Source organism: Triticum aestivum, chromosome 6B (assembly GCF_018294505.1).
Source record: "Triticum aestivum cultivar Chinese Spring chromosome 6B, IWGSC CS RefSeq v2.1, whole genome shotgun sequence".
NCBI lineage: Eukaryota > Viridiplantae > Streptophyta > Magnoliopsida > Poales > Poaceae > Triticum > Triticum aestivum.
Genome location: NC_057810.1, coordinates 319,308,977 through 319,335,720, shown reverse-complemented (window position 1 = coordinate 319,335,720; position 26,744 = coordinate 319,308,977). Strand labels below are relative to the sequence as shown.

Here is a 26,744-nt window from a genome sequence, read left to right as displayed (position 1 = left end):
GGCTGGAGACAATGATCTCAAGGAAGGATTTGGCCATTGTCACGGCGAGGAAAGAGTATGCCAAAGAAAAAATTGTTAAAGCTCAAAGAAATGGAGGAGGGTGGTGAAGCCGAGCGGTGGAGGGCAGAGGCCAAGGAGAAAAGGGCGCATCCAAGGAGAGGTTGGCGGCGGTTGAGGAGAGAAAGGCGGCGACCGAGGAGATGAAGATGGTCGAGGAGAAGGCACTCAAGTTTATGTTCATGGACACATCTACTCTTGATCCCAAGGCAAAGGCGTATGTCGAACTTTGTCACGATAAAATGCTCATGAAGAAGCAAATGTTCATGAAAAGCATGATGATGGGAGGAATGGAGGTGCCATGGGCGGAGGAATGGGAGATGGAATGGGTGGCTACATGAACATGATGGGAGCTGCCATGAATGGTGCATTTGGTGGAAACATGGGAGGTGGCTTTGGTGGCCACATGGATGGTGACTTCGATGGCATGGGCGGTGGCTTTGGTGGCAACATGGCCGGCATGGGAGGTGGCTTCGGTGGTAACATGAGCGGCATGGGAGGTGGCTTTGGCAGCAACATGAGAAGCATGGGAGGTGGCTTCGGCGGCAACATGAGGGGCATCGGAGGTGGCTTTGGAGGCAACATGAGTGGCATGGGAGGTGGCTTTGGCGGCAACATAAGTGGCATGGTAGGTGGCAATGAAGGTGCTTCTGCTGGAGTTCGTGGCAACGATGAAAACATCGACAAAGAAGTCGTTGATGATGATGGTCATACCACCGTCAACAATGTCACTAGTGACAATGGAGAGGACGAAAATTGAGTGATGTTTATGTGCATTTTAATTTGTTAGACCAAGAACTCTATTTGAGACAATGCACTTTTGGTTGTAGGATTTTAAACTTTGATTGATGATGCACTTTTGTTGGTAAAATTATGAAATTGTATTGCTATTTGAATGTTGTGCGGCATGCGGCTGGTTTTTATATTTTCGGTTTGCATTACCTATTGGAGTTGCTCTTTTACATCTTCAATATACATCATCTGTTAGAGTTGCCTCCTTTTTGGAGGTGTAGAAAGCACATTTTGAAGATGTAAATTTTTACATCTCCTGTTTTACATTTCTAAATCTGTATCTTATATCGAAGATGCTCTTAGAACCTCCCTCCTTGAGCGAACGTTTCATTCTGGTTGGGAGGTCCCCAGACCATACGTTATATTGGTGTCCTTCACACAAATCACAAGTAATTCAGCATAGATATTCATATAAAAATCGACAAGCGTATAAACTGGAGAATGATGCTAACCTGTTGACGCTCGAAAATGGCATGATCGCAAATAGTGATTTGAGGCTGTAACAAGATGAAGTTTGGATGAATCATTTCAAGATGATCGAAATAGATATAACGATGGTCCAAAATGGAGCTCAGATGCAAAAGGTATGACAATTTTGGAGAAACTGGTGTTTGACATCAGATTATAAAATGGCATGAAACATAGTGAAAATGGCCTCCGATGGACAAAGTTTCAACATGAAAGTTCTTCATCTCGTCGAAACGGATGATTTTGATATAAAAAGCATCCCCATCAGATGGTAAGTGAAAGTTACAGCTAAAACTACGCGCCGCAGCACTGCATGGCCGGATCATCCGGCCGGAGGCCGAATAAACGACCCAAACAACAGAAGCTAAAAGGTGAACCCGGATGATCTGGATGTAGACCCGGATGATCCGGGTAAAGGCCATCTGGGCAAGGATCCACGTCCGTACAACTTTTTTCCGCTGCAGATGTTAGAAAACAGCTCGAAACACCCTCAAGATGACTTCAAATCGAAAAGTGTTCAATAGCAAAACTGTGTGTCTCGTCGAAGCGGTTCATTTTGATATAATCATCTTAATCCAAATTCGTATGCAAAAGTTACAGCCCGATTAGTGACCTGCTGTTAGAAAACTGGGCTTGGCCGGATCATTCGGGCCGGAGGGCGTGACAAGTATGAATTTGGTTAGATTTTGATGATTTGAACGACATGGCAAGTCCTTTTCTTGTACGGGAAGTCCATCCGCCTCTTATATAGACAAGAGGTGATAGCCGATTAAACAACACACAATCGAACAAATCAATCTATCATCTTTTACCTTTACCTTTATCTCTCTCACTTGTTCTTCTTCTTCCTCGTTCTTTGTGAAGGAGGGCAGCGATCCACGAGGTCCTAGGGGCGATCAGGTCGACTTAGGGTAGCCCATAACCAGATTGCTTGTGTATCGCGCTTCCGGCGGGTCTCCTTCGATGTGAGTTGCGATGCATCACCCCCGGTGTCGAGGGTACACGGTGACGTGTTCGTGTGCAAACACACTTTTTACGACTATATTGGGGGCGAAGCTTTGAACGGTCTCCAGCCCGTTCTTGCTACGAAGAGATCGTCATCTAGGGTTTGCAATCTACAAAGGTAATATGAATACCCAGTTCACATATGTAGATGCAAATAATGCATATGTTGTTGCTAGATTATCTAATGAGCATAATGTATCAGCTAGCCTTAGCTTTATCAATCATGCATCTAATTATGTGCAAGAGCCGATGCAACAAAATCTTCATGCTTCTACCTCATATAATTTTAGCAACATGCAACATATGTATTCCAACTCCCATGCATCGGCAACCCCACAAATCCATATGCCGATGAACAACATGATGAGTTCGGTTAATCAAGTTGAAACACCTCACATGGAACTTCTGATATTATGCAACAAAGTGTTTCACTTTTTTATTCGTCGGCAACTAACTTGCAATATGTTAATCCAAACATGTCAGTGGATAGGGGAATTGGCCATGCTACTACTAGTTATGCAGCCAATTACCCTCAATCATCATATGCTACACCTCATGCTACTAATTTTTTGGCACCATATGCAACTATACGTATTCATAATTCGGCTTCGCACCTTCACGCTAATAGCTGAATAAGTGAAAATTCTATAGGATCACATGTGTATTTATCTAGTATCATAGCATACAATGTTTTCCCTGCACAATTACAGAATTTCGACGACATCTCGTTACCGAAAGAGTCCAAAAGTGTCAGGGGGCAATTCTATCAAAATTGGGTCATTAAGAAAAATCTTACGTCTTTTTGGGACGAATGCGATTTGTTCTACATGAATTAATAAACGAGGGAAAGCCTATTAATTCTGCTGCAATACAAGCTAGATTGTGTCAAAAAGAGAAAGCATTGGGTGTGGATAGAATTATCAAAAAAAGTGGTGATTCGAATAACAAAGTTAATTCGATTATTGAAAAGACCAAATCAAATATTACATATGTCGAATATGTTTTAAAAAAAGAGGACGACAAGGTGTTGGGGAGCTATTCGAAAGAGGAACAACATATCGTTCAAGTAACGCAACCATCATGTTTTCCCAACGTGTTTGAAAAGGTATGTCTACCAAGTGATTTACCTATTTTCAGATTTGGTCACAACTTATTGTTGATGCATCTATTAGGAAAAATCTTATAAGTAATTTGGAAGGACCAATGATGAAGGGTAATTTACTTGTTAGCAATAAAATTGTTACAAAGCATATCAATCAACACATTGTACCATTCGAAGAGATCGATAGTGACTTATTATTGCAGCCAAAAAAATTCCCATTGATTTATGTGAAGTTTATATCTAAGTGGGTAGCTTTGCTTGTTTCTTACTTGGCTTACACTTGGTCTCGGTTGAGACATATGTGTTCTAACTATTTTCATTTCAGAAATTCAAAGTGGGTAGCTTTGCTTGTTTCTTACTTGGCTTACACTTGGTCTCAGTTGAGACATATGTGTTCTAACTATTTTCATTTCAGAAATTCAAAGCCAAGGTTAAATTTTATTAAGAAAACTGATGCTAGTATAATATCTTATCCAAAAACATCAGGGACAGAATGCAAAACACAATGCATAGCCGAATGAGGATATTCTAAACCATTCGTTTGCTTACCTAGAAAGCCGTTCTCACACCAAGATCGGCTACAAAATGAGAAGCATACCTTCAATTCAAGCATGTGTGATCAAATATTTGATTTGTTGCTGAAAAATAATTACATTAGAGTTCTTGATCACCATGAAAAGCCATCTATCCAAGGACGAATGTATTGTAAGTTGCATTCGTTCAAGCATAGTTTTGAGGAATGCAACATGTTTCATCAAATAGTTAAATCGGTCATTGGAAAATGACAATTGAAATTTGTTTAAACACCTAGAGATGACGAGCCTATTCCGATTGGTCTTGATGGAAAAAAAGTTTTTCATCGACTGCTTCAAGTTGATCCATTCCAAAAGAAGGTAAAAACTGCATGTGACGGGATCAAGCTTTCAAGTAAAGAAGTTATTGAAGAGCATAATGAACATAATCTTGAGGGCGGGAATTCCATCGAAGCTACCATGAAGACGCCGAGGACTGGGGGGCAACAAGAAAATCCAATGATCAATGAAAGCAAACCAAAAAAAACAAAGACCGAAATAAGCGCAAGTGTAAGAGCTCAAAAATCAGCTTTTGCTGAACTATTGGATAAATATCAAAAGAAGAGTGCAGAGAAGAATGCTTATCGGCCAAATTATGCAAAGAAACCAAGATCACCCCCAAGGCGCAAATATGAGGATCGGTATTGGCAAAGTGGGAATTTTAATGCAACATATTCATATCCTAATTATGGACCGCTAATGCCAATGTCGTGGATGCCTCCCTATGCTCATGCAGATCCATATCCATCGTGGGACAGGTATGATACAAGGGCACATTCTCCATTTTATTTTAGACCATCTCACAAATATTATGCAGCTCCGAGAAGATCAACATTTGAACAATCGCATGTTAAAGACCATTTCAATCATAAGGAATCGATCTGGAGCTCAAGGAAGAAGAAAGAGGTGGTCAAACAAGTTTACCTCGTTAAAAGATATGGTCGTAAGAGTGCTACTTCAGATTTGATATCAAATGAAAAAGAGCCCATTAAAGTGTTGACATTAGCTACTAAAGGCAATGACATGAAGCAATCAACAAATCAAATGAAAAAGAGCACATTAAAGTGTTGACATTAGCTACTAAAGGCAATGAGATGAAGCAATCAACAAATCAAATGAAAAGAGCACATTAAAGTGTTGACATTAGCTACTAAAGGCAATGAGATGAAACAATCAACTGTTGAGAATCAAAGTGACAAATCTGAAGAAAAGAAGTTGAGAGTGCACAAGGCCAAAAAAATTGCCATTGGTCAAAACAGAATCACAGCCAAGATGCCCACCCGGCTTATCATATTGGCAAAAGAAGGAATTACAAAATCTTAGTGCACAAGAGCTAAGAAAGAAGAACGTGGCATGGGTTCTCAAGAGGATCAATCAAAACAAAAATAATGTGCATGCTTCTATTGCAACAAGTACAATAAGGATGGAAGCAACAAACAAGCTGAAGGTGTGCATCACAATATCAAAATCTTCGGTTAGCACATCATCCATTTTCTTCAACCATGCCAGATGCCTTTGCCATGGAATTCATCCCTATGTATGATCAATTACCCTCCATGGATTTATTTTGATCCATGGATACAACATAATTTTCTATATCATGAGAGGGTATTACCAAATCATTATACATCTGGTTAGTTATATTTTCGTTGCTAATACAAAGGGGTCGAAATATTTATTGCTATTTCATTTGTTTATTTCGGTTGTACATACTTTGTTGGGTGAATTCTACATGGACCTCATGGTGATGGCCGATATTTATCTATCGCCCTAAGAATATGTCAAAGCATTGCCGATGTAGTATCCTAACATCGTCCTTAGTTCAATTAGAGACCGAAACAAGGTACATGTTCATTGATATTATCCTTGTCTTTCTAGTACTACGAAGATTATTTTCAATGGTTAAATTCATAACAATGGCCACGATGTCAGTGTTGTTTATATACCTCCATATGGTGCTATTTTGTGAAGCCTCGTGCCGCTTAAAATATGTTTGCACAATAATCAATGTCGAATATGAACTTTTATTCGGTTTGGAGCTTTTGGTTGTCATAGGTTCTATACATATTGAGGATTTTGGTGATCCATTATGAGTAGTGCAACAAATATCCAAGGGTTATCAATGTTTTGACGAATCACTTATAGTTTATCTTGAGGTATATTTAGATGCAAAATTTACCTTGGGTTGCTTTAAAATTGTTCATATGTCTAGACATGACAATTCGAGAGAGTTGGCACAGCAAGCGTCCGGCTATTATGTTAATGATTGTGTATTGCATTTCTATCAACAGCCGATGCTTAGTCTAGTCAACAGAGGTAAGGCCGAACCAAAGTCCGCCGCTTTGGCCACTAATGAAAATTTTTATGCAGGCGAAAATAAGGATTGTAGCAAAATTTATTGTTCATTATCTGCAAAACCCTAGCAAAAGAGTGAACAATATGGTTCAAAGGATAACCTTGAGATACATATCTATGGAACTTTATCATCGGATTGTTAATGAAGTTGAGAAGGTTTCACCCAAGTTAGCATCAAGGATTCAAACAAATAATGGCCGGTATATATTTATTGCCCTAAGCACATTCAAAGTGATCGATGGAGTGTTGACATCGTCCTTAGAACCAACACGGTACAAGTTGTTTTTTGGCACGCTAGCTTTACCGAAAACAGGAGGGCATGTGTTGACACTCGAAAATGGCATGATCGCAAAGAGTGATTTGAGGTTGTAACAAGATGAGATTAAAATTACGATTTCATGTCACCATTGGATGACTCTTTTCAAGATGATCGAAATAGATATAAAGATGGTCCAAAACGGAGCTCAGATACAAAAGATATGATGATTTTGGAGATATGGCATGAAACATAATGAAAAATGGCCTCGGATGCAAAAGGTTTAAACATGAAAATTCTTTGTCTTGTCGAAACGGACAATTTTCATATAAAAATCGTCCCCATCCGAGACCGTATGTGAAAGTTACAGCCGAAAATGTGCGCCGCAGCACTGCATGGCCAGATCATCCGGCCGGAGGCCAAATAAACAACCCAAACAACATAAGCTAAAAGGTGAAGCCAAATGATCTGGGTGTAGACCCGGATGATCCGGGTAAAGGCCATCCGAGCAAGGATCCGCACGTCCGGACAACTTTTTTCTGCTTCAGATGTTACAAAACAGCTCAAAACACCCTCAAGATGACTTCAAATCGAAAAGTGTTCAACGGCAATGTTGTGCGTCTTGTCGAAACAGTTGATTTTGATATGAAAATCATCTTAGTACGAGTTTGTATGAAAAAGTTACAGCCCAAGTAGTGACCTGCTGTCAGAAAACTGGGCTTGGCCGGATGATCTGTGCCGAAGGTCATGAGAAGTCCGAATTTGGTTAGATTTTGATGATTTGGACGGCAAGGCAAATCCTTTTCTTGTACGGGAAGTCCATCCGCATGTTATATAGACAAGAGGTGACGGACAATTAAACAGCACACAATCGAACAAATCAATCTATCATCTTCTACCTTTACCTTTATCTCTCTTCCTTGTTCTTCTTTTTCCTCGTTCTTCGTGAAGGAGGGCAACGATCCACGAGGCCCTAAGGGCGATCAGGTCGACCTAGGGCAGCCCATAGCAGCCGCACGCCCTGATGGGGTCTCTTCCGGGTGTGTGGGGTTTCGGGTCTACAAAAACGCCCGTCGGACTGCTTGTGTACCGCGCTTCCGGCCGGGTCTCCTTCGACGTGAGCTGCGGTGCATCACCCCAGCGTCAGAGGGTACACGGTGACTTGTGTTCGTGTGCGAACATAACCCATGTGGCTACAGATATCTATTTGACAAATCGCAAAAGACATGAGCCATGCATGAAATCTTATCGTGGAGAGCATTTCAGTACACATAGATGATTTCAACCTGATAGGAACTAGGATCCATGTTCCTATGTAGATAAGCTTTGTAATGTGGACAGATATCAGCACGCATCTTGACTAAAAAAATGGTATCAACTATACTTCATCTATCCTTGTCTACGTACAGTACTCTCAATCACTGGTCTTCGGCAAGTACAGAAGAGGAATTGGGGGGGGGGGGGGGGGGGGGGGGGCAATAGAAGAACATCTGCTTGAACTGCGGTCTTCAATAAGAGTACTACCGTTAATTAACTTTATGCATTGCTTTTCCTTCCTTTTCAAGTCAGAAGAGGAATCCTGTAATACCGAGAAGTGTCTTTTAGAAAACTATGTGTTTTTGCTCTTTTATCTAATTTACACAAAAAGGGTAAAACAAAAAAGAATCTATTTGTAGGACTCTATTTTCTGTAGAAATTCAATGAATCAATTATTTGAACTGTCACAAAAGATTTCACTAATTGTGTATGGTGAACCTGAGTAATGGTTGGCTCTTACCTTGTTAGTGATCTCTGAATGTGAAGGAGCTGAGGAACCAGGAGTTTTTAGTTCCAAGTCAGTTGCAACATCACCAAAATCATCATTTCTCCCTCCACAGCTTGCTTGCTGAAGTGAAGGTGACTTGCTTCTACAGTCTTGTGCAGGAGAGTGAGATCGATTACTACTTGAAAGCGGAACTGGAGTACTGAACTGGCTAGATGGTTGATCACTAGGAGCATGACAGGATTGACTGTATGCCATGTGAGTACATGGATTCGAGATGGCTCCTAAAGTTTGATTTTGGAAGAAAGGGCATGGCTGAAGCTGTGGATGCATAGTTACAGCACCAGCGGGTATAGGAACTTGTAGCGAGAAGGGATATGATGGAGGTGCCCCAATGAGTACAGAAGGCTCCATTGTAGTCCACGGGTATAACATTTGAATACGTTGCTGATAGTGGTTGTTCAAATTATCAACATCAGACTTCAGCGAAGCTTTTTCACTCCAAAGCTCATTTTTTTCTTTAGTCAACTACAATAACCAGAAAAAGAAAGGCAAATTAGAAGTTGAACTTTTCTGCGGCTGATATGCTTCATAGGTTACCTCACATTCTTCTTCAAAGAGAGAAGAGTATTCAGCTTTAAGCTTGTTTACTTGAGAAGTCAAATCCTTGAGCATCTGAACTGTATCACCAAGAATAGTAGCCTTATCATGCCTGGGCCGATCTGGGTCTGCATATTTGAACATGTTGCAAACATGAGATCATGTGAAAAACACAGCACCCCCATCCCCACAAACACGCAGAAAGAAAGCAAACGCTTCAGTAATTGTAATCAAATAGATGCAAGGAGCCCTTGAAAAAAAATCAAGAAAACGTAAGAGCTTTGTGTCTCAATGAAGGGCAACAGCCAGGATTACAACACAACACCCTACGAGCTAGATTCTGAAGGAATAATAGCTGCAAGACCTAGAGGCCCCACGTTCACCCACGATCGAGCTTCGGCCCGGACCATGTCGAAGAGACTGGCGATGTTGGGTTGTGCACCGTCGCAGATGACCACGTTGTGCTGCTTTCAAATCCAGCAAGCCGCGATTATGACCACCATGGAGGTGCCCATTCTCACAGCGGTAGGGGTGGATAGAACGGCCTGCTGCCACTAATCTGAGAAGGACTCACCGGCGTCCAGGATAGCACCTCATAATAAAGAGTCCGCGAAAAGGAACACAGGGTAAAAGGTGATCCCGGTAAGAACTTCACCTGGTGTGCGGGACAAGACTTCCAACTAAATTCCCGAGACACCTAAGCCACCGCTCCATGGAAGAATTTGTTGTAGCAAGTCACGGAAGTGTACTGGCCGTCCTGGGTCCACCGCCACTACAAGACATATGGGGAAGTCGAAAGTTGTACCCGACGATTAGCTCTCTAGACTTGGATGTATTGCCACAACTCCAGGGGTTGATTGTGTTAGAGGAGCATCTTGTTTGTGCTGCATAGCCCAAGGGGTGAATATATATTACAAGGAAATCTAGACTAATATGGAAACCCAGACCAATACTAATACTCCTTAACACCCCTCTCAAATGCAAAGCTTATGCAATAGCATTGCATTCGAAGAAGTATAACACTGATCCATAATCCACGTCTTGATAGTATCGTCGACGCACGGAGTCTTCAAATACCTGTTCAGTCAAGCCAAAAGAGGAATAGAAGAAGCATATCGCAAAGATCATAGCACAAGAAACCGGTGGCGAAAAAAGCTTGGCAGCAAGAGAATAGGCATAGATCAACGACAATGCAAAATAAGGCCACATCTATATCTATACATAATAACAAAAGTAGGAAGATTTCTTAGTACTCCTTCCGTCACCCCTTTATATCCGTTAATTTTGTGTTAACCATAAAGATTGACGGATGAGATTTAAAAGAAGGATCGATTCTTGTGCGCGGCACGTTTACTTCAGATTTTTACGTCTCGTTTTCTCAAATATCGCTAATAAAAATAGAGCCCGCAAGCTGGATGCTGGGCGTGCGCCCATGCACAAGGGGAACGCCCACTTAGGAGAGGACGGCATCACCCCCGCCATGGCACGGCTCGCCGGCGTGGTCGTTGTGGACGTGCAGGATGAGGTCGAAGGCCCGTGAGCTTGCGCCCGGAGCCAGCGCCATCGATGCATCGCGGGGCGTTGAGCTCTCCAATCCTGACCAAGGAATTTATCAACGACAAGTACAGCATGACCAACCAGAAGGACGTTTACATGAGCAGCGTATCATCCAGGACTGGCAGCCGTAGTCGTCAGATCCATCGGCCGAGAAGCACCACCTCCATAATCCTTTGATGTCATTGGAAGCACGTCGGAACATGTGTGGCTAGCGCAGCGCCATTGCTCGTGTTCAATGCGTCGGGGCGGCGCGAGCTGGGTCCATCCGACTGCCGCCACTAGCCATTATCTTGTGTTCGTGGATTGCTTGGTGGAGAAGAGGTGGAGAAACGCATCTTGGTTGGTGGGGAGGAGTTAACCTGCTGATGGGGAAGAGCCATCCGATGGGAGGAGGTGAATCCATGCATCTGCGAGGGACGGATTGGCGGTGACCAGGTAGATCACATGGGGACTTTTTACAGAGAAAGTTTGCTGCTGGTTGTTTGTTTTTAACAGAGAGAGCTCTTTGTGGGGATTTAATAGAGAGTAAGAGATTGGGTGAGAGAACTGCCCTTTGATACATATACTGCCTGTTGCGATTTATACTAAGAGAGAGATAGAGGAGACATCTAATCTGAGATTTATTGATTTTATACATAGAGATTGAGGTTCCAGCAGCTGACAAATGGATAATGTTTTTCATCCGCAACACCCCTCCCCTGGATCCTCCTGTTCCATCTGCCACACTGTCGTAATCCTCTCCATCTAATGATCTCACTACTCTACCATGATTATACGTCGAAGACGGACGATGAAGACACTACCAAGTGGCATCTTCCCATGCTATCAATCGCCTTGAAGATTTAATTCGGATTGGCACCCTCTTCTTCCAAAACACATCCATATGCACCAAAAATCCAAACATTTGGGTTATCATAGTTTGAAGTACATTTGGGCATAGTTTGAAGGGTTACCATACCCTCATTCGTATGCACCAAAAATCCAAAAAATTGGGTTCTTTTTAGTTTGTAATCTATATTTTTTTCAGTGCATGCCTTAATTTTAGGGAATGATCATTTACAGTGTTTATTCCGCAACATGATACATCAATACTTATTATCCCATTGCAACGCACGGGCACTTGTGCTAGTAAATCCTACATAAGACAACCATGATCAAAAAGGCCACTGAAATTGTATAGAAATGCACAGGACTGATTCCAAATCCAGCAAGACATGATCGACCACCATGGAGGTGCCCTTTCTCACAGTGGTAGGGGTGGAGAGAGCGGCCTGCTGCCACCAATCTGAGGACTCAACGGCAGCAGGGGTCGATTGGATCTAGGATAGCACCTCCTACCAAAGGGTCTGCGAGAAGGAACACCCGGTAAGCAGGTGAGCCCAATAAGAACTTTTCCTAGGTGCAGAGGGCAAGACTTCCAACTAAATTTCCAAGAAACCTATGCCATCGCTCCATGGAAGAGATTGTTGTAGCAAGTCATGGAAGTGTACTAGCCATCCTGGGTCCAGCGCAACGACAAGACATTCGGGCAAGTCGAGAGTTGTACGCGATGAATAGCTCCCTAAACTTGGTTGTATTGCCACAACGCCAGGGGTTGATAGTATTAGAAGAGCAACTTGTCTGTATTGCATAGCACAAGGGACGAATGTATAGTACAAGGGACTTGGGGTACAAGGAAGTAAAACTAGACTAATACGGGCTATGTCGGTATCCCTCGTTGTCCAGTGATTTTTTATGGTACTAACTACACTGAGTTCGTTGCCTTTTATGCGCGTTCATATGAGTGGCCTTCGTCTCTAGGGCAGAGCACCCTAGGGTCATTACCATGGCTTTGGCTCCATTGCCAAGGAACCCACGCATCACATATCCTAAGATGAATTCCATCATTTATGTGTGTCTACTTGGTTCCTTCTTGGATGATATACTACTTGACCGCTTCCTCTCGTGCATGCATAGGTTTGAGCCGAGCTTCACGCGAGTCGAGGAGAAGCACAAGCACAAGAGTACGCCTGGATCATCTGCGAGAGAAGCGTGGAAGCAGAGGCAGAAGCGCACGACAGAGAAGGACAAAGGCTGCCCCAACTTCAACAGATGTTCGGCTTCCAACCCGGACATCCGACATGAAGCACCTGTAACATCACTACCCAAAAACCGAAGCCGGACATCGAGGCCCTCTGACCTTTCGTTCGGCCCCTGGAGGTTGTTGGGTGCCCAAAACCTAAGCCAGCTCGAAGCAAAGACCGTGCCAACAGCTGGACTGTCCGGCTAGCAACCCGGACTATCTCGCCACCAACCAGGACATCCGGCCGCCCCTACCTGCGTGGAGATCAGGCCTTGGGCCATGTATCCCCTCTCTCCCCAACCTCCTCGTCGGGGTTAGCAAAGCATAAATTAGATCTTGAGAGAGCTTTTCTCCTTGTATCTTCTCTTAGAGGAACCTTCCATGGTTAGCAAGACCCCCTAAGGGAGTAGAATCCCTTTGGATTATCAAGACCTTCAATCTCTTAGAGATTGGGGAAGAACTACCCTAGCTATCTTTATTTCCTTTGTTGTTCTTGAATCTAGATGCATCTCTTGTATTGGCTTGTGATTTAGGGGATACTCGGTGTGGATATTGTCCAATTAGTGTTTGTGTCTTGTGTTTTCTTGTGGTTTTGTTCCGTGTTCTTCGTGTATCCATCTCCAATTTGTGAAGAATGAGCCACCTACAAGGCTTACCCCGTATCACATTCTTTCTAGTGAGGTTTCCGGTCCACCGCTCCCGGTTCTTCCTATGTCTCCTACCCCGCCGACGTCAACGTCTCTTGTCGCGTCTGCTTCTCAGGCTGATAAGAATGCAGCTAAGGTTGTTGGTGATGTTGCGGTTGATGCTTATGACCAGCAGGCCTTGAACCATCAAGAGGTTCTTCACACTTACGGTGATGACCTGTCTGCTTACACTTAGTAGTTTGATGATGATGCTCGTGATGTGGTTGTTAGTTCATGGTCGTGTTTCTCTTATGGAGGCGCTTTCTGAGATTCGTGTTGCGGACACTTGCCTTCATCGTGTTGGTTTACTTGAGGTTCCCTCTGTGCTCGCTGCTTGAGCTCTTGCTATGCCATCTGCTGCACCGGCTCTTTCACGCTCCAGTGCTCCGCCGCCCATGCCTACTATTGGTGGTGAGGGTCACGCTCATACGCATTGCGGCTACTGCAACAGGCATGGTCAGCTCGTCTGATTGTTTCAAGAAGAAGCACCACATGCACAACAAGGAGTGCATATCTTCTAGGACTCGTGATCCTACTCCGACACCCTCAATTGTCTCATTGACCGAGCAGAATATTGAGACTTTAGCGTATGCTTGCCACTTCAGGTTCGTTTCTCGATGGGTGCTACAGGTTATGTGACTGCTGCTTCTGGCACTAAGCGACCACCATCTAAGCTGTCAGGTACATCCCCATGGGTTCTGGCTTCTGAAGCTTCCTTTCATATGTCATCTGATTCGTCCACCTAGTCTTTTGTTTGTTAGTCAAGATGCTCTTACCACTTATTTTTCTGTTCCCTGCCATGAACTTGTTTTCTGTTGGTCAGCTTACTGACTCTGGTTGACGCGTCATTGTTGACGTTGATTCTTGTTCTGTTCAGAATTGTCCCACTCATGCTTTGGTTCGGGCTGGCCCTCGCCGCCGGTGACTCTCAAGGTTTTTGGAAGTTAGACCGGCTTCATGTTCCTTCCGCAGCTAGCACTATCGCTAGTCCCTTTGCTTTCGTCACTTCCGCTACTGGCTCCTTCCAACATTGGCATCATCGACTCAGTCATTTTTGTTGTTCTCGCTTGTCGTCTTTAGTTCGTCGAGGCCTTCTGGGGTCTGTCTCAGGAGATGTCCCTTAAGAGTGTCAGGGTTGTAGGGTTGGCAAACAGGTTCGATTACATTATCATACTAGTGAGTCGGTGTCTTGGCATCCTTTTGATTTAGTTCATTAAGGTGCATGGGGTAAGGCTCCCTTCGCTTTGAAAGGGGGGCATCGATACTATATTATTTTTACAGATAACTTCTCTCGCTACACTTGGCTTTCTTTTTTGTCTTCTCATAGTGAGGTTCTATCTATCTACAAGTGTTTTGCTGCCATGCTTCACACTCAATTCTCCAGGCTTATTCATGTGTTTCTTGCTCAGTCTGCTTCCGAGTACATCTCCAAGATGTTGCGTTGTGTCCTTGCTGAGCAGAGTACTCTTGCATGGTCCTCTTGTCATGGTGCTCACGCTCAATTGTGTGGCTGAGCGCAAGCATCGTCACCTTCTTGAGACGGCTCATGTGTTACCCACCCTGTGAAATTATGTAACAACCCTGCACAGTCCTTTGTTTTTGCTTACTATTTAATGATATAAATATGACTAGGAAATTCTATGGGTGGCCTACAGTTTGATCCTTTCCACTAAGTAACAACTCAAATTGTAACATGCTAGATTATATTATTATACTTGATTAACATCCACATATCATAAGATATTTCAAGCATGCATGGGTAGATCATACATGCCAGTCAGAAGTTAAATGTCTTGTCCAACCCACCTATAACTCGCGCTCATCAAATAGCCCACACTTTAGACTGCAATACTGCATAGTTTCTAGGAAACACGGTAAGTACTCCCTTTGTAAAGAGATATAAGAGCATTTAGATCACTACTTTAGTGATCTAGATCACTACTTTAGTGATCTAGATCATTCTTATATTTCTTTACGGAGGTGAAGCAGCACAAAGGTTGTGGAGGAGCAACTCCACCTTGCTGCTACAATGTGTACAGCACAAGTGTTGAAGGAACAACTTCAACGTGATGCGTTAGATATCGCTCTAGAGGCGAATGTAGGCCCATATGGCAGCACGAGTTCAATCCAGAACTCCTAGAGCACAAGATCTACTCCAAGATCTTAGATAAGAACAGCAAGTTCTATTATAGGTAGTGGGTACATAGTCTCGGTTCAAAATAGAGGTGAGGACCTCTATTTATAGGGCTTTGGGAAGCCTTCACATACTTCTACTTATAGCTGGAATACTCTAGAAAACATTATTTAAGTTTCACCATTCTACTCATAGCTACTCACAACTAGAAGACTCTAGAAATCAGTAAGTAGGATAGAAAAGAAAAGAAAAGAAATACTACACTATAGTGGAAGTATCTAGAAGTACCCAAACAGATCTGGCATGTGTTTTTCTCTCTTCTTTTTCTCTCATCTATTGTTCATCATCATTCTCCCCTGGTTGTTTGGAACTCGCCCTCAAGTTATCGTCATAGAACGCTTCTTCTGGATGGTAGAGTCAAGTCAGCAACATTGAAAGTGTTGGATATGCCCATGTCGCTCGGAAGATCTATCACATAAGCATTATCATTTATCTTCCTTACGATAGAGAAGGGCACATACCTTCGTTGCCTAAGCTTCCCCTTAACACCTAAAGGCAACCTCTCTTTTCGGAGGTAGACCATCACCTTATCACCAACTTTGAATGATTTTGGCCTCCTTTTGCAATCAGCAAGTTGTTTATATTTCTGATTTTGTGCTTCCAAAGCACCACGAATCTCTTCAAATAACTCAGTATAATTATCAGCAAAGGACAATGCTGATTTTGAGTTTCCCTTTGATTGTAGCTTCACCAGGTCCACAGCGTGTGTTGGAACTTTAGTGTAGACAATGGAAAAAGGACCCCTTCCTATGGATCTATGCTTTGGAGTTATTGTAGGAGAACTCTGCAAGAGATAAAGCCATATCCCATTGTCCCTTTCTTTCTCCACAAATGCAACGGATTAGATTACCCAAAAACTTGTTCACCACTTCCGTTTACCCATCTCTTTGTGGATGAGCAGTGCTAGAAAATTTTAATTCAGTGTTGAATTGCTTCCACAAAGTGAGCCAAAATGCAGCAGGAAACTTGCTATCACGGTCTAGACGATGGACCTTGGAACTCCATCAAGTTTGACCACTTCTCGAAAGAATAGGTTTGCCACATGATGAGCATCCGTTGTCTTGCGGCATGGGACTTAGAAAATCTATCCACAACCAGAAACACAGCATCACTTCCTCGTCTTGTTGTTGGCAAGCCCAAGACGAAGTCCATAGAGATGTCCTCCCATGGAGCAACAGGAACATGCAAAGGCATGTATGACCCCGTGTTCTGGACTTGGCCTTTGCAGGTTTGACGTATGGGGCATCGCTGAATAAACTTTTCGGCATCTCTCATTAGTTGTGGCCAAAAGTAGCGAGCTTCCAGGTTAGCGATAGTGTTGTCCCGTCCAACATGGCCACTAAGATCACTTGAATGGAGTTCTCTAACCAGTTTGTCACGTAGAGAACTTCTTGGAATGCACAAACGATCATTTTTGAAGAGATAGCCATCTTGCACCAAATAGTCATCACCTAATGGTTGGCCCCTTGTGTGCTTTACCCAAACATGGCCAAAGTCTTTGTCATCCTCATACAACTCCTGTATTTGATCCATGCCTGGAAGTTCAGCCTCAAAAGAAGTCAAGAGGCATGCACGGCGACTCAAAGCATCGGCCACTCAGTTAGTTGTTCCAGATTTATGCACGATGAGATAGTTAAACCTCTCCAGATATGCTGCCCATCTTGCTACATGCGGTCAACATGCTTTTGATTTCTAAAATGCTTCAAGGATTGATGGTCACTATAAACAATGAACTCTTTAGGCAGCAAATAGACTTCCCAAGTTTTCAATCACTGAAAACGGCATACAATTCTTGTTGATAGGTACTCCATTTATGCCTAGCTTCCCTTAACTTCTCACTAAAGAAAGCAATGGGCTTCCTTTCTTGAGATAGGATAGCTCCAATGCCTACTCCACTTGCATCACACTCCAACTCAAAAGTCTTGTTGAAATTAGGTAGCACCAAGACAGGAGCATGTAGGAGTTTTTGCTTAATCTCAGTGAAACTAGCTTCAGCCGCTCTGTCCATTGAAACTTTCCTTTCAGGCACTCAGTAATTGGTGCCATGATAGTGCTGAAATTCTTCACAAATGTCCTATAGAAAGTTGCAAGGCCATGAAAACTTACCTCAGAAATGGTCTTCGGAGTTGGCCATTCTCGGATTGCTTCAACCTTAGAATCATCAACACGAGTACCGTCACATGCTATGATGAATCCTAGGAAAAGAAGTTGTGTTTGCAAGAAAACACATTTCTTTAAGTTGACTAGAGCTCATTTTCCCTTAGTACTTCTAGCACCTTTCGAATGTGATCAAAGTGTTCATCCTCATCTTTGCTATAGATCAAGATGTCATCGAAATAGACCACAACAGTGGGATAAGAAGGGTCGAAGGACTTGATTCATCAAGTGCATAAAGGTACTTGGTGCATTTGAGAGCCCAAATGGCATGACTAGCCATTCAAACAACACTTCTTTTGTCTTGAAGGCTGTTTTTCATTCATCCCCGGGTCTGATACGGATTTGATGATATCCACTTCCTAAATCCAGCTTTGTGAACACTCTTGCTCCACTAAGCTGATCCAACATATCATCCAGACGGGGAATAGGGAATCTATACCTTACGCTGATCTTGTTAATGGCTCTACTATCCGTACACATGCGCCAAGACTCATCTTTCTTTGGCGCGAGCAAGGCTGGTACAGCACATGGGCTAATACTTTCTCGAATGTGCCCCTTTTGCAGCAATTCCTCCACTTTCTCCTTCAATATATCATGCTCTTTTGGGCTCATTCGATAGTGTGGAAGATTAGGAAGACTTGCTCCCGAAATTAAGTCAATCCTATGTTGAATTCCTCTCATCGGTGGTAGGCCTTGTGGCTCTCCAAGTATGTTCTGAAATTCTGCCAATAAACCATGTACCTTTGCTGGAATTTCAACAGTCAGGTGCTCTTCTCCTTTTACAACAAGTGCAGCATAATCTGCCTCCTTCAAGTCTTCCATAAACTCATGAGAGGTATGAGAGATGGTTCACATAGTTTTCCCCTCCTCCTTAGAGGTATTATCTTCAGTTTTGTTTGGTAAAATAATGATCTTTCTCTTGTTCCAAATGAAATAGTAAGAATTTTCCTTGCCCTTGTATGTAGTATCCACATCGAATTGCCAAGGTCTCCCAACAAGAACATGGCTAGCGTCCATATCAACTAAGCCACACAACACATTTGAGTGATAAATGCTTGCCCAAAGAAAGTGGCAGATTGCATTGTCTGATGATCCTCATATTCACTCCTTTCTTGATCCACCCAATAGTGTAGGGGTTTGGATGATCATGAGTATCAAGCTTTAAATGGTTCACCAACTTCTGGGAGATAAGATTCTCGCAACTGCAGCTATCAATCACTAATTTGCATACCTTGCCATTCACTGTGTGTTTGGTCTCAAATATTTTTCTCTGTTGTGTGTCATCAGGTTGTGGTATGAAACATAGGAGACGCTGAATCACACATACCACCTCTTCACCTTTGACGGGGGGATAGACCCTGGGTAGCCTCATCCACACCTCAACAGTTTAAGACATCGGGGCTGGCCAAGCCCCTCGGCCCGACTGGTCGCAAGGCCGGCCCACGGGGCCGACTGGTACCAACAGGCCGCCTCCTAGAAGGAGGCGGACCCCAAGAAGGCGGCGCACCCCAGAAGGCGGCGAGGGCATGGGCCGACTCTTACCAGGCGGCCCCTCGCCCCCTCAAAGTTTGCACCCACTTGCTACGACAAGACAAGGCATGGCAACAGTGCAACCTGCCCCCCCCCCCCGAATCCAGGATGGAACGTGGCCACAATGCGGGCGTACCAAGCGGACACCCCTCGCCTGCCACGGCACTGTCGCCACACGGCCCATGACGTCGCCTACGTCAGACAGGGCCATGCTCCCACAACGGGCGGGCGGTGTGGCCCGCAGACGGCGGGCCCCACCTGTCCGCGTATCACCAGAAGGCGGCAAGGCCAGAGCAGGCGGCCACAAGGGGAGGCCGACTCCTAGCAGGCGGCCGTCCCTCCCCTTGGAGTCTGTGCACCATTAACCAGAAGTGACGGGATGTGGCTACAGTGATCGCCCGCCAGGCGGCGGCACTATAGCCATACGCTCCCCGACCAAGCTACTGTCATCATAGGCGAGGCTACAGTGCGGCATAGTCCTCCTGGCTCGCAGGCGACGGGCCCTGCCTGTTGGCCGAGTTCACGGCAGTCGGCAGGACCCACCAGGCGGCGGGCCCCAGCTGTCGGCGGAGAAGCCGGAGCCCAGAGACACTGACGGCTGGGTCCTACAACCAGCTGGATTACCATCGTACCCCTGGGGGGTAGGCCTATATAAACCCCCCAGGCTCACCCATGCAAAGGGTTCACCATTCTAGCCACCACACACCCACATAGCTAGGGAAGGAGTAGAGCTAGCTTGCCTTCTTCCTCCTCTAGCCAAACAGCTCAAGGAGCGCCCTTGTAGCCACGCTATTTGATCATAGTGATGCGGAGACCCCGCAGAGCAGGATTAGGGGTGTTATCTCCACGGAGAGCCCCGAACCTGGGTAAGACCCGGCGTCGTTTGAGGTCTTGCCTACTCCCGCTTCTAGAGCCCGGCAACGCACTCCTGTCCCCACACATGATAAGCCATCCCTTGGCATATGTCGAGGAAATACCACGACAACCTTCTTCTTGACAAACCTCTTGTCCCTCTACATCTTCAGATTCGTATTCTTCCTCATCGCCTTCAGCATCATGGATAGTTGTGTTGACAAATTTCCTTAGTGGGCAACCGCTGGATATGTGTCCCTCTTCACCACATTTATAGCATTTTGGGCCTTCATTGGACTTACCCTTGCTTCTAGTTTGCTTCTGGATGGGTCGTTTTGCCTTTGGTGGAGCAGTCTTTTCTTCCACTCTATTAGGCTGACTCCTAGACGAGCCTTCAGCATGAGGATATGGAGGATATGGAGCCTTAGTTGCCTTTCTTGTCCTCACAAACCTCTCGGCCTTTAAGGCTAGAGCTTGTGCTTGATCAATGGACCAGATTTGTTGTATCATCAATCGATCTTGAATAGCATGGTTGAGACCATTGATGTACCTTGCAACTTGTTGATCTTCAGTTTCAGCAAGGTTGCACCTCACTTGTAGCCTTAGAAACTCCGTGTAATCTGAAACAGCCCTATTTCCTTGAGCACAATTTTGAAATTGGATAAACAGGATCTGGTCATAATCAGCGGGCAAAAATCTCCCTTTCAAGAGACTTTTCATTTGCCGCCAAGTTCTCACATGAGGTTCTCCTCTCAGCCTGCGCTCTTCTTGAACACGATGCCACCATGCACCGGCTCCTCCTTTCAGCTTGTATGCGACCAAAGGAACTCTACGACCTTCCGAAACCTCCATGACCTAGAAAGTCTCCACTTCATATAACCAATCTAGGCACCCTTCAATATCGACATTTCCATTAAAAGTTGAGATCTCAGCTTTCACCTTGTATGTATCTCTTGTATATGTAGGGTTGGGTACTCTCCGATATGCGTAGAGATCTGGTTCTTCAAAGGCATCATCATATTCTTCACCTTCAAAAGCTTCAACATAAATTGGCCTCCTTGAAGCACGTTGAACAACATGTTGTTGTGGCGGTCTTGCTCCAAGATTACCTCTCCTTAGATGAACATCTTCTTCTTTAGATGAATCTCCTTCATTTGTAGCAGGGGGACACCCTTTCTTATCATCTCAACCAGCTGGTCAAATCTCTGATTAAGATCTTCACGCAGCTCTTTGATTTGTTGTTCTGCAACATCCATCCTCTTCTCCAATTGCTCCATTGCTTGCTGCAGCTTGCTCTCAAAGAGGACAGCAAGAACTAGTATGGGTCAACGAGGCTCTGATGCCACCTGAAGCAGCACAAAGGTTGTGGAAGAGCAACTCCACCTTGCTGCTACAATGTGTGCAGCACAAGTGTTGAAGGAACAACTTCAACGTGCTGCGCTAGATATCGCTCTAGAGGCGAATGTAGGCCCATATGGCAGCAAGAGTTCAATCCAGAACTCCTAGAGCACAAGATCTACTCCAAGATCTTAGATAAGAACAAGAAGTTCTATTATAGGTAGTGAGTACATAGTCTCGGTTCAAAGTAGAGGTGAGGACCTCTATTTATAGGGCTTTCGGAAGCCTTCGCATACTTCTACTTATAGCTGGAATACTCTAGAAAACATTATTTAAGTTTCACTATTCTACTCATAGCTAATCACAACTAGAAGACTCTAGAAAACAGTAGGTAGGATAGAAAAGAAAAGAAAAGAAATACTACACTAGAGTGGAAGTATCTAGAAGTACCCAAACAGATCTGGCATGTGTTTTTCTCTCTTCTTCTTTTTCTCTCATCTATTGTTCCTCATCAGAGGGAGTAAATATCTATATTGTATGTACAAGGGTACACCCAAGAATTCAGCTGGCTAGGATAACAGAACTGCTGCACCAATCAGGGTTAAGTTCATGCCAGAAAGCAGCCAATTTATAGCAACCAGAGGATAATAGGTGTTGGTATTCCATCCAAACAAGAATTGAGGCCTTTCCTGATATCAAATGGATACTATTGATGATTCTATATTTTATAAACGTAAAAGTTACTACAGATGGTTGAATAAAAAAACCAAAATTAAGAAAAGATTGGCCGGGAGAAGGAACAGGCCAGTTCTTCAAAGGAGGGGAGTGACACAATTAGGGGAAGACAGGATTACAAATACTAGACCAACCATGACATCCCTCAAACCCATCCTGCTAAGAAATTATATCACATAAACCCAAACAGTCATCAGGTCGAATGTGTCAAAAGGGATTGAACCTCAAAGCGGTCAAGAAGAAACGAATCTCCAGTCGTCCACAATTACTAGGGCCTCGTAGGTTTTATCAGGTCAAGTAGCTTCCCAAATTTCAAACACATTTTCCTTGCTGAGCTGGAATAGTAGAAATGCTAAGAATTGAAAAAAAAAATTGCAGAGATCGTGAGCTTTGCATACCTGCAATTGGATGGTAGTTACGTGAAACATTGGTGTTGTTGTTAGCAGTAGAAGGATAAATATGTAAACCCTTCAACTCAACTGCTTTAAAGTAACTGCTCATAGAATATAGTTTTAAAGTATATTTCTTTCTCTATGCGAACTGCAACTTCACACTATATATGTTCCATCAGAATAAACAGAAGCAGCCAGAGCGAAGAAAAAATGCCTAAATGTCCTATGAGTGGCAATAATGAAGTTTTCTGCATGAGACAAGCTGCTGCATCATACCAAGTGTGGTTCCCAATTCCATAAACTGCTCATTCAATTTGTCTCGTCGCATTCTCTCACGGTCAGCCTTGTGAACCTTGCGAGCGGTAACCGAACTCTGGGCTTTACATTCCGTCCCTTGACTGTGAACAAAAGAAGGAACAGTTGTTGTCAGCAGATACAATATTTAGATGTATGAGTAGCAATTGTTTTCTATAAAATCACATCAACACGTCAAGGCTACAAGAGAAGCATTCACATATGTTGAAATTTGTACTGTGGATCTCCATCATCACTTTACTAATGGAAAATATTTTCACTCAAGCATGTCTTATCCTAGTGGCCATAAATCCTATGCACAAAGATGACTTCTTCGAGTATAAGCGTTGTGTAAAATTTAACTTCGGATAAACCCAACGCGGCATCTAACAAAATAGTGGCATTGCCAACGCTGCAGATATCCACCGAACTCGACTACTGAAGCTGCCGGTTTGCATCATGAAATTAGCATTGCAGAATCGGCGAATCCCATTTCCCTCCAGAACTCCTCAGATCGAGCAAAAAGCTGTTACCAGTTTTGATTGAACTGGCCTCTAACCGGAAGGTCCGGGACCGGAACCTAATTTATTTCAGGTATATAAACAGGAGAATAATAAATAAATAAGAAGTGGCGTGGGCATGAGAACCTGGAATCGGCATGGCACGCGCCATGGTGTGAGTAGAAGAAGCCATCCTCCTGCGGGTCCATGGTGGGGGCGGAGGCGCGTGGGCGGAGGCGCGTGGTCGCCTCCTTCCCAGTGGCGAGCCGTGCAAGCACAGGATGGGATAGCGTGGGGAGGAGTGTCAAAGGGGAGCTATTGGTGGCAAAATATACGCATTTGACCTCGAGAAGAAAGTATTTCACAAACTGAACTGTTCGTGAAAAAATTTCACACAGCTGACCCTTCTGTGTAGCGTCCGACAACTAGACATCATACTACACTGTGCAACGCCTGACTGACAGACGTTACACGTCTGGCCAGCGTCGCACTTCGGACTGACTGAAAATTGCTAAGTCAGTGTGTAACTCCTAAGACCTAGGCGTTACACTATATAGTGTCGCGCCTAGTGTCTAGGCGTTGCACTACATCTTCAAGCGGCTACTAGTGCAGTGCCTAACTCTTAGGCTCTGCACTGTACTGTGCAGCGCCTAGCTCTTAGGCTCTGCAACGACTTAGCAATTTTCAGGCAGTTTGGAGTGCGATGCTGGCCAGATGTGTAACGCCTGTCAGTTAGGCGTTGCACAATGTAGTGTGACGCCTAGTTGTCAGACGCTACACAAAAAGATCAGATGTGTGAAAGATTTTCAATGAGAGTTTACTTTGTGAATTCTTTTTGTTCATGGGTCAAATGTGTCGTTTTTGCCGCTATTGGTTAACGATGCGACCACGCGTACTACTCCCTCCGTTTCAAAATAGATAACTCAACTTTATACTAAAGTTAGTACAAAGTTGGATCATCTATTTTGGAACGGAGGGAGTACTACAGTAGTACTCCCTCCTTTTCAAAATAGATGACCTAGTACAAAACAGGTCATCTATTTTAAAACGGAGGGAGTATTATTTAATCCCCATCGTACTTTTTTTATAAGGGAAGCGTTTACTGCCGGCGAACCGGCCAACTCTTTGCGCCGGTCGAACGCGCGCTCGGCACGTCGTGCCCACGTGTGTGGATCACGTCCTCGTACATGGGGCCCTTGCACCGACACGTCGGTCTTATCCAGCCAGGGACGATTTCCTTTTCTCCCCCAATTTCTCGATACACACCATCCCACTCGTTTCTCTGCTCACCAATCGCATGGCTGCCCCTCTGTTCCTCCGCTCACCAACGCGGCTGCCCATCTCCTCCTCCTCCTTGCTGCAGGCAGTAGCATGCCCGTCATTCACTGCCGCAATTTTTCCGCCTGGGATCCCTGTGTGCTGGCGCCGCTGCCGGCAAGATGTTGGAACCGGTGGTGGCGGATGCGACAACTGCTGGTCACCGGAGCTGCAACGACCTCGACCGGCGACACGGCGGTGGCACCACCGGTGTTGAAGAAGATGCGCGGACACCGCGGTGCTACATCAGGCACCAGCAGATGCTGGAACGGCGGCCCCAATTTGTTGGAACCGGCCATGTAGGGTGCTGGGACATGCGGTGGCGGTTTGCTATAGGCCACCATGGCTGATGCTGGAACTGGCATTTGTGGATGCTACAACCATTGGTCGCCGAAGCTACAACCGGCGCCGCACGATACTACGTCTGACGCCGCGGTGCTACATCCACGCCGGTGATTTTGCTGGAACCATCAAGCATTTTTCTTTTTGCTTCAACCAGCCATTGTTTTGCTGGAACCATTAGCCATTTTTGCTGGAACATGCGATTTCCATGGATGAGAGTACGGCAACATTTTTTCTTCGTTGGGATCGACAAGAAATTTTTGATACAACCGGCGAGCAGTTTTGCTTCAACCAGCATCTTTTTTTGCTGGAGCCCGTGTTTTCTAGAGATGTTAGCATTTTTTTCATTTTTGCTGGTATCGGTGAGTCAATTTTTGATGCAGCCTGTGAGAAATTTTGCTTCAAATAATATCTTGTTTTGCTGGAACTAGCAATTCCAAAGCTGTGAAAAGGAAAGTTTTTTTAGAGCCGTGACGGGTCACCGCTGCAGCTACAACGGCGACGGCGGTGAGACACGCTGCAAGGTCACCGGGGGTGCTGGAACGGCGGTCCCGGGGGAAGGGGGTGGGGGTGGGGAGGAGGTTTGATGCAACCTGGTAGCGAGGGCGGCAAGCCGGCGAGCAGTGGCGACCCGGCCAGCGACGGCGACCATGGCGACCGCGAGCTGGAGGCGCAGCGCTGCCACCGGCGAGGAGCGGCGTCGCGGCGGGGACCGGTCTGTAGTTTTGGTCAACGGCTCGTGAGATTCAGGAGGTGCAAGAAGGGCGCAGGATGAGTTGGATGAATCATTTTTTCAGGTGAAATCTGACGGCCGCGCAGCTCGCATTGTAGGGTTGGGATGCGACCGGCCCAAAGTATGGACCGGCGCGCCGGCGCGTATCATCCCTCTTTTTATAAAGTTTAACCACATACGGAAAATATTAATGCATGTCACCAAAAATTATATTATTGAATTTATATATCATTTTTGCTATATAAACTTGCATGAACGATGACTGTTGAATACGCTGGCCCGTTTAATTGCACACATGCCAATTGCCAGTTAAGTACTTTGGAATTCCGGTTAATTATCTGTGTCTCAGTAATGCGGAATGAAAACATGTAAAAGAGCGTTTAGAGAAGCGGCTGAGTAGTTGGAAATGCAAGTTTCTCTCCGTTGAAGGACGGTTGGTTTTTTATCAACTCTGTCCTCACAATATAGTTTTCTATATTCTCGTTTTTTTTACTTTTAAAAGGGGACCTGCAAAGGTTGGACTATTTCAGGTGCAGATTCTTTTGGCAAAGAGACAGCGATAAAAATTTAACCAAATGGAGTGTGATTTTGTAGGCCAAAAGACCAAAGTGGTGTAGGTATTCATGGCCTTCGGGTAAAAAATGATGCATTAATCAGTAAATAGTTGTTCAAACTACTTACTGAGGGTGATGTCTGGCAAATCTTATTGCACAATAAATATCTTGGCCAAAAGTCTGTGTGATGCGGAGCTTCCTCCAGTCATCCCCATGGACATGTCATCATCACACAAGGCACCAGGTGGACCGATGATAAGGTCTTGTGCAAGAGCTATCAAAACCAAAGTGAACTCCCTCCTTGTTCAACTCCCTCTCGGATCACATGGAACATGGCTACTACCTCAATCGGAGACATTTTGCGTACTCAGGTATCAAGAAGCCAGCCATGGAGAAGCTAAGGATCAAGGCCAAGAGATGGAGAAAGAAGAACGTGAAGACGGAGAGCGGACGGGACAAGTCTGCACTTACCCGGATGATCCGGACCTTCCCCTGGATGATCTGGACGAAGCCCGGACGATTCGGACCCCCT

At 44.6% G+C, this 26,744-nt stretch overlaps 1 protein-coding gene across 1 annotated transcript; it reads right to left on the bottom strand.

Moving 5' to 3' along the window:
* Positions 1-1,161: 1,161 nt before the first annotated feature.
* Positions 1,162-24,882, bottom strand: LOC123139195 (transcription factor bHLH121). The gene is made up of 8 exons (XM_044558999.1): positions 24,716-24,882; positions 24,557-24,623; positions 23,414-23,610; positions 22,749-22,870; positions 8,970-9,097; positions 8,385-8,897; positions 1,302-1,346; positions 1,162-1,221 (listed from the first exon to the last, which is right to left on the bottom strand). The coding sequence occupies exons 1-8, from the start codon at positions 24,880-24,882 to the stop codon at positions 1,177-1,179; spliced, it is 1,284 nt and encodes a 427-aa protein (XP_044414934.1). The 3' UTR covers positions 1,162-1,176.
* Between the last annotated feature and the right edge of the window lie 1,862 nt (positions 24,883-26,744).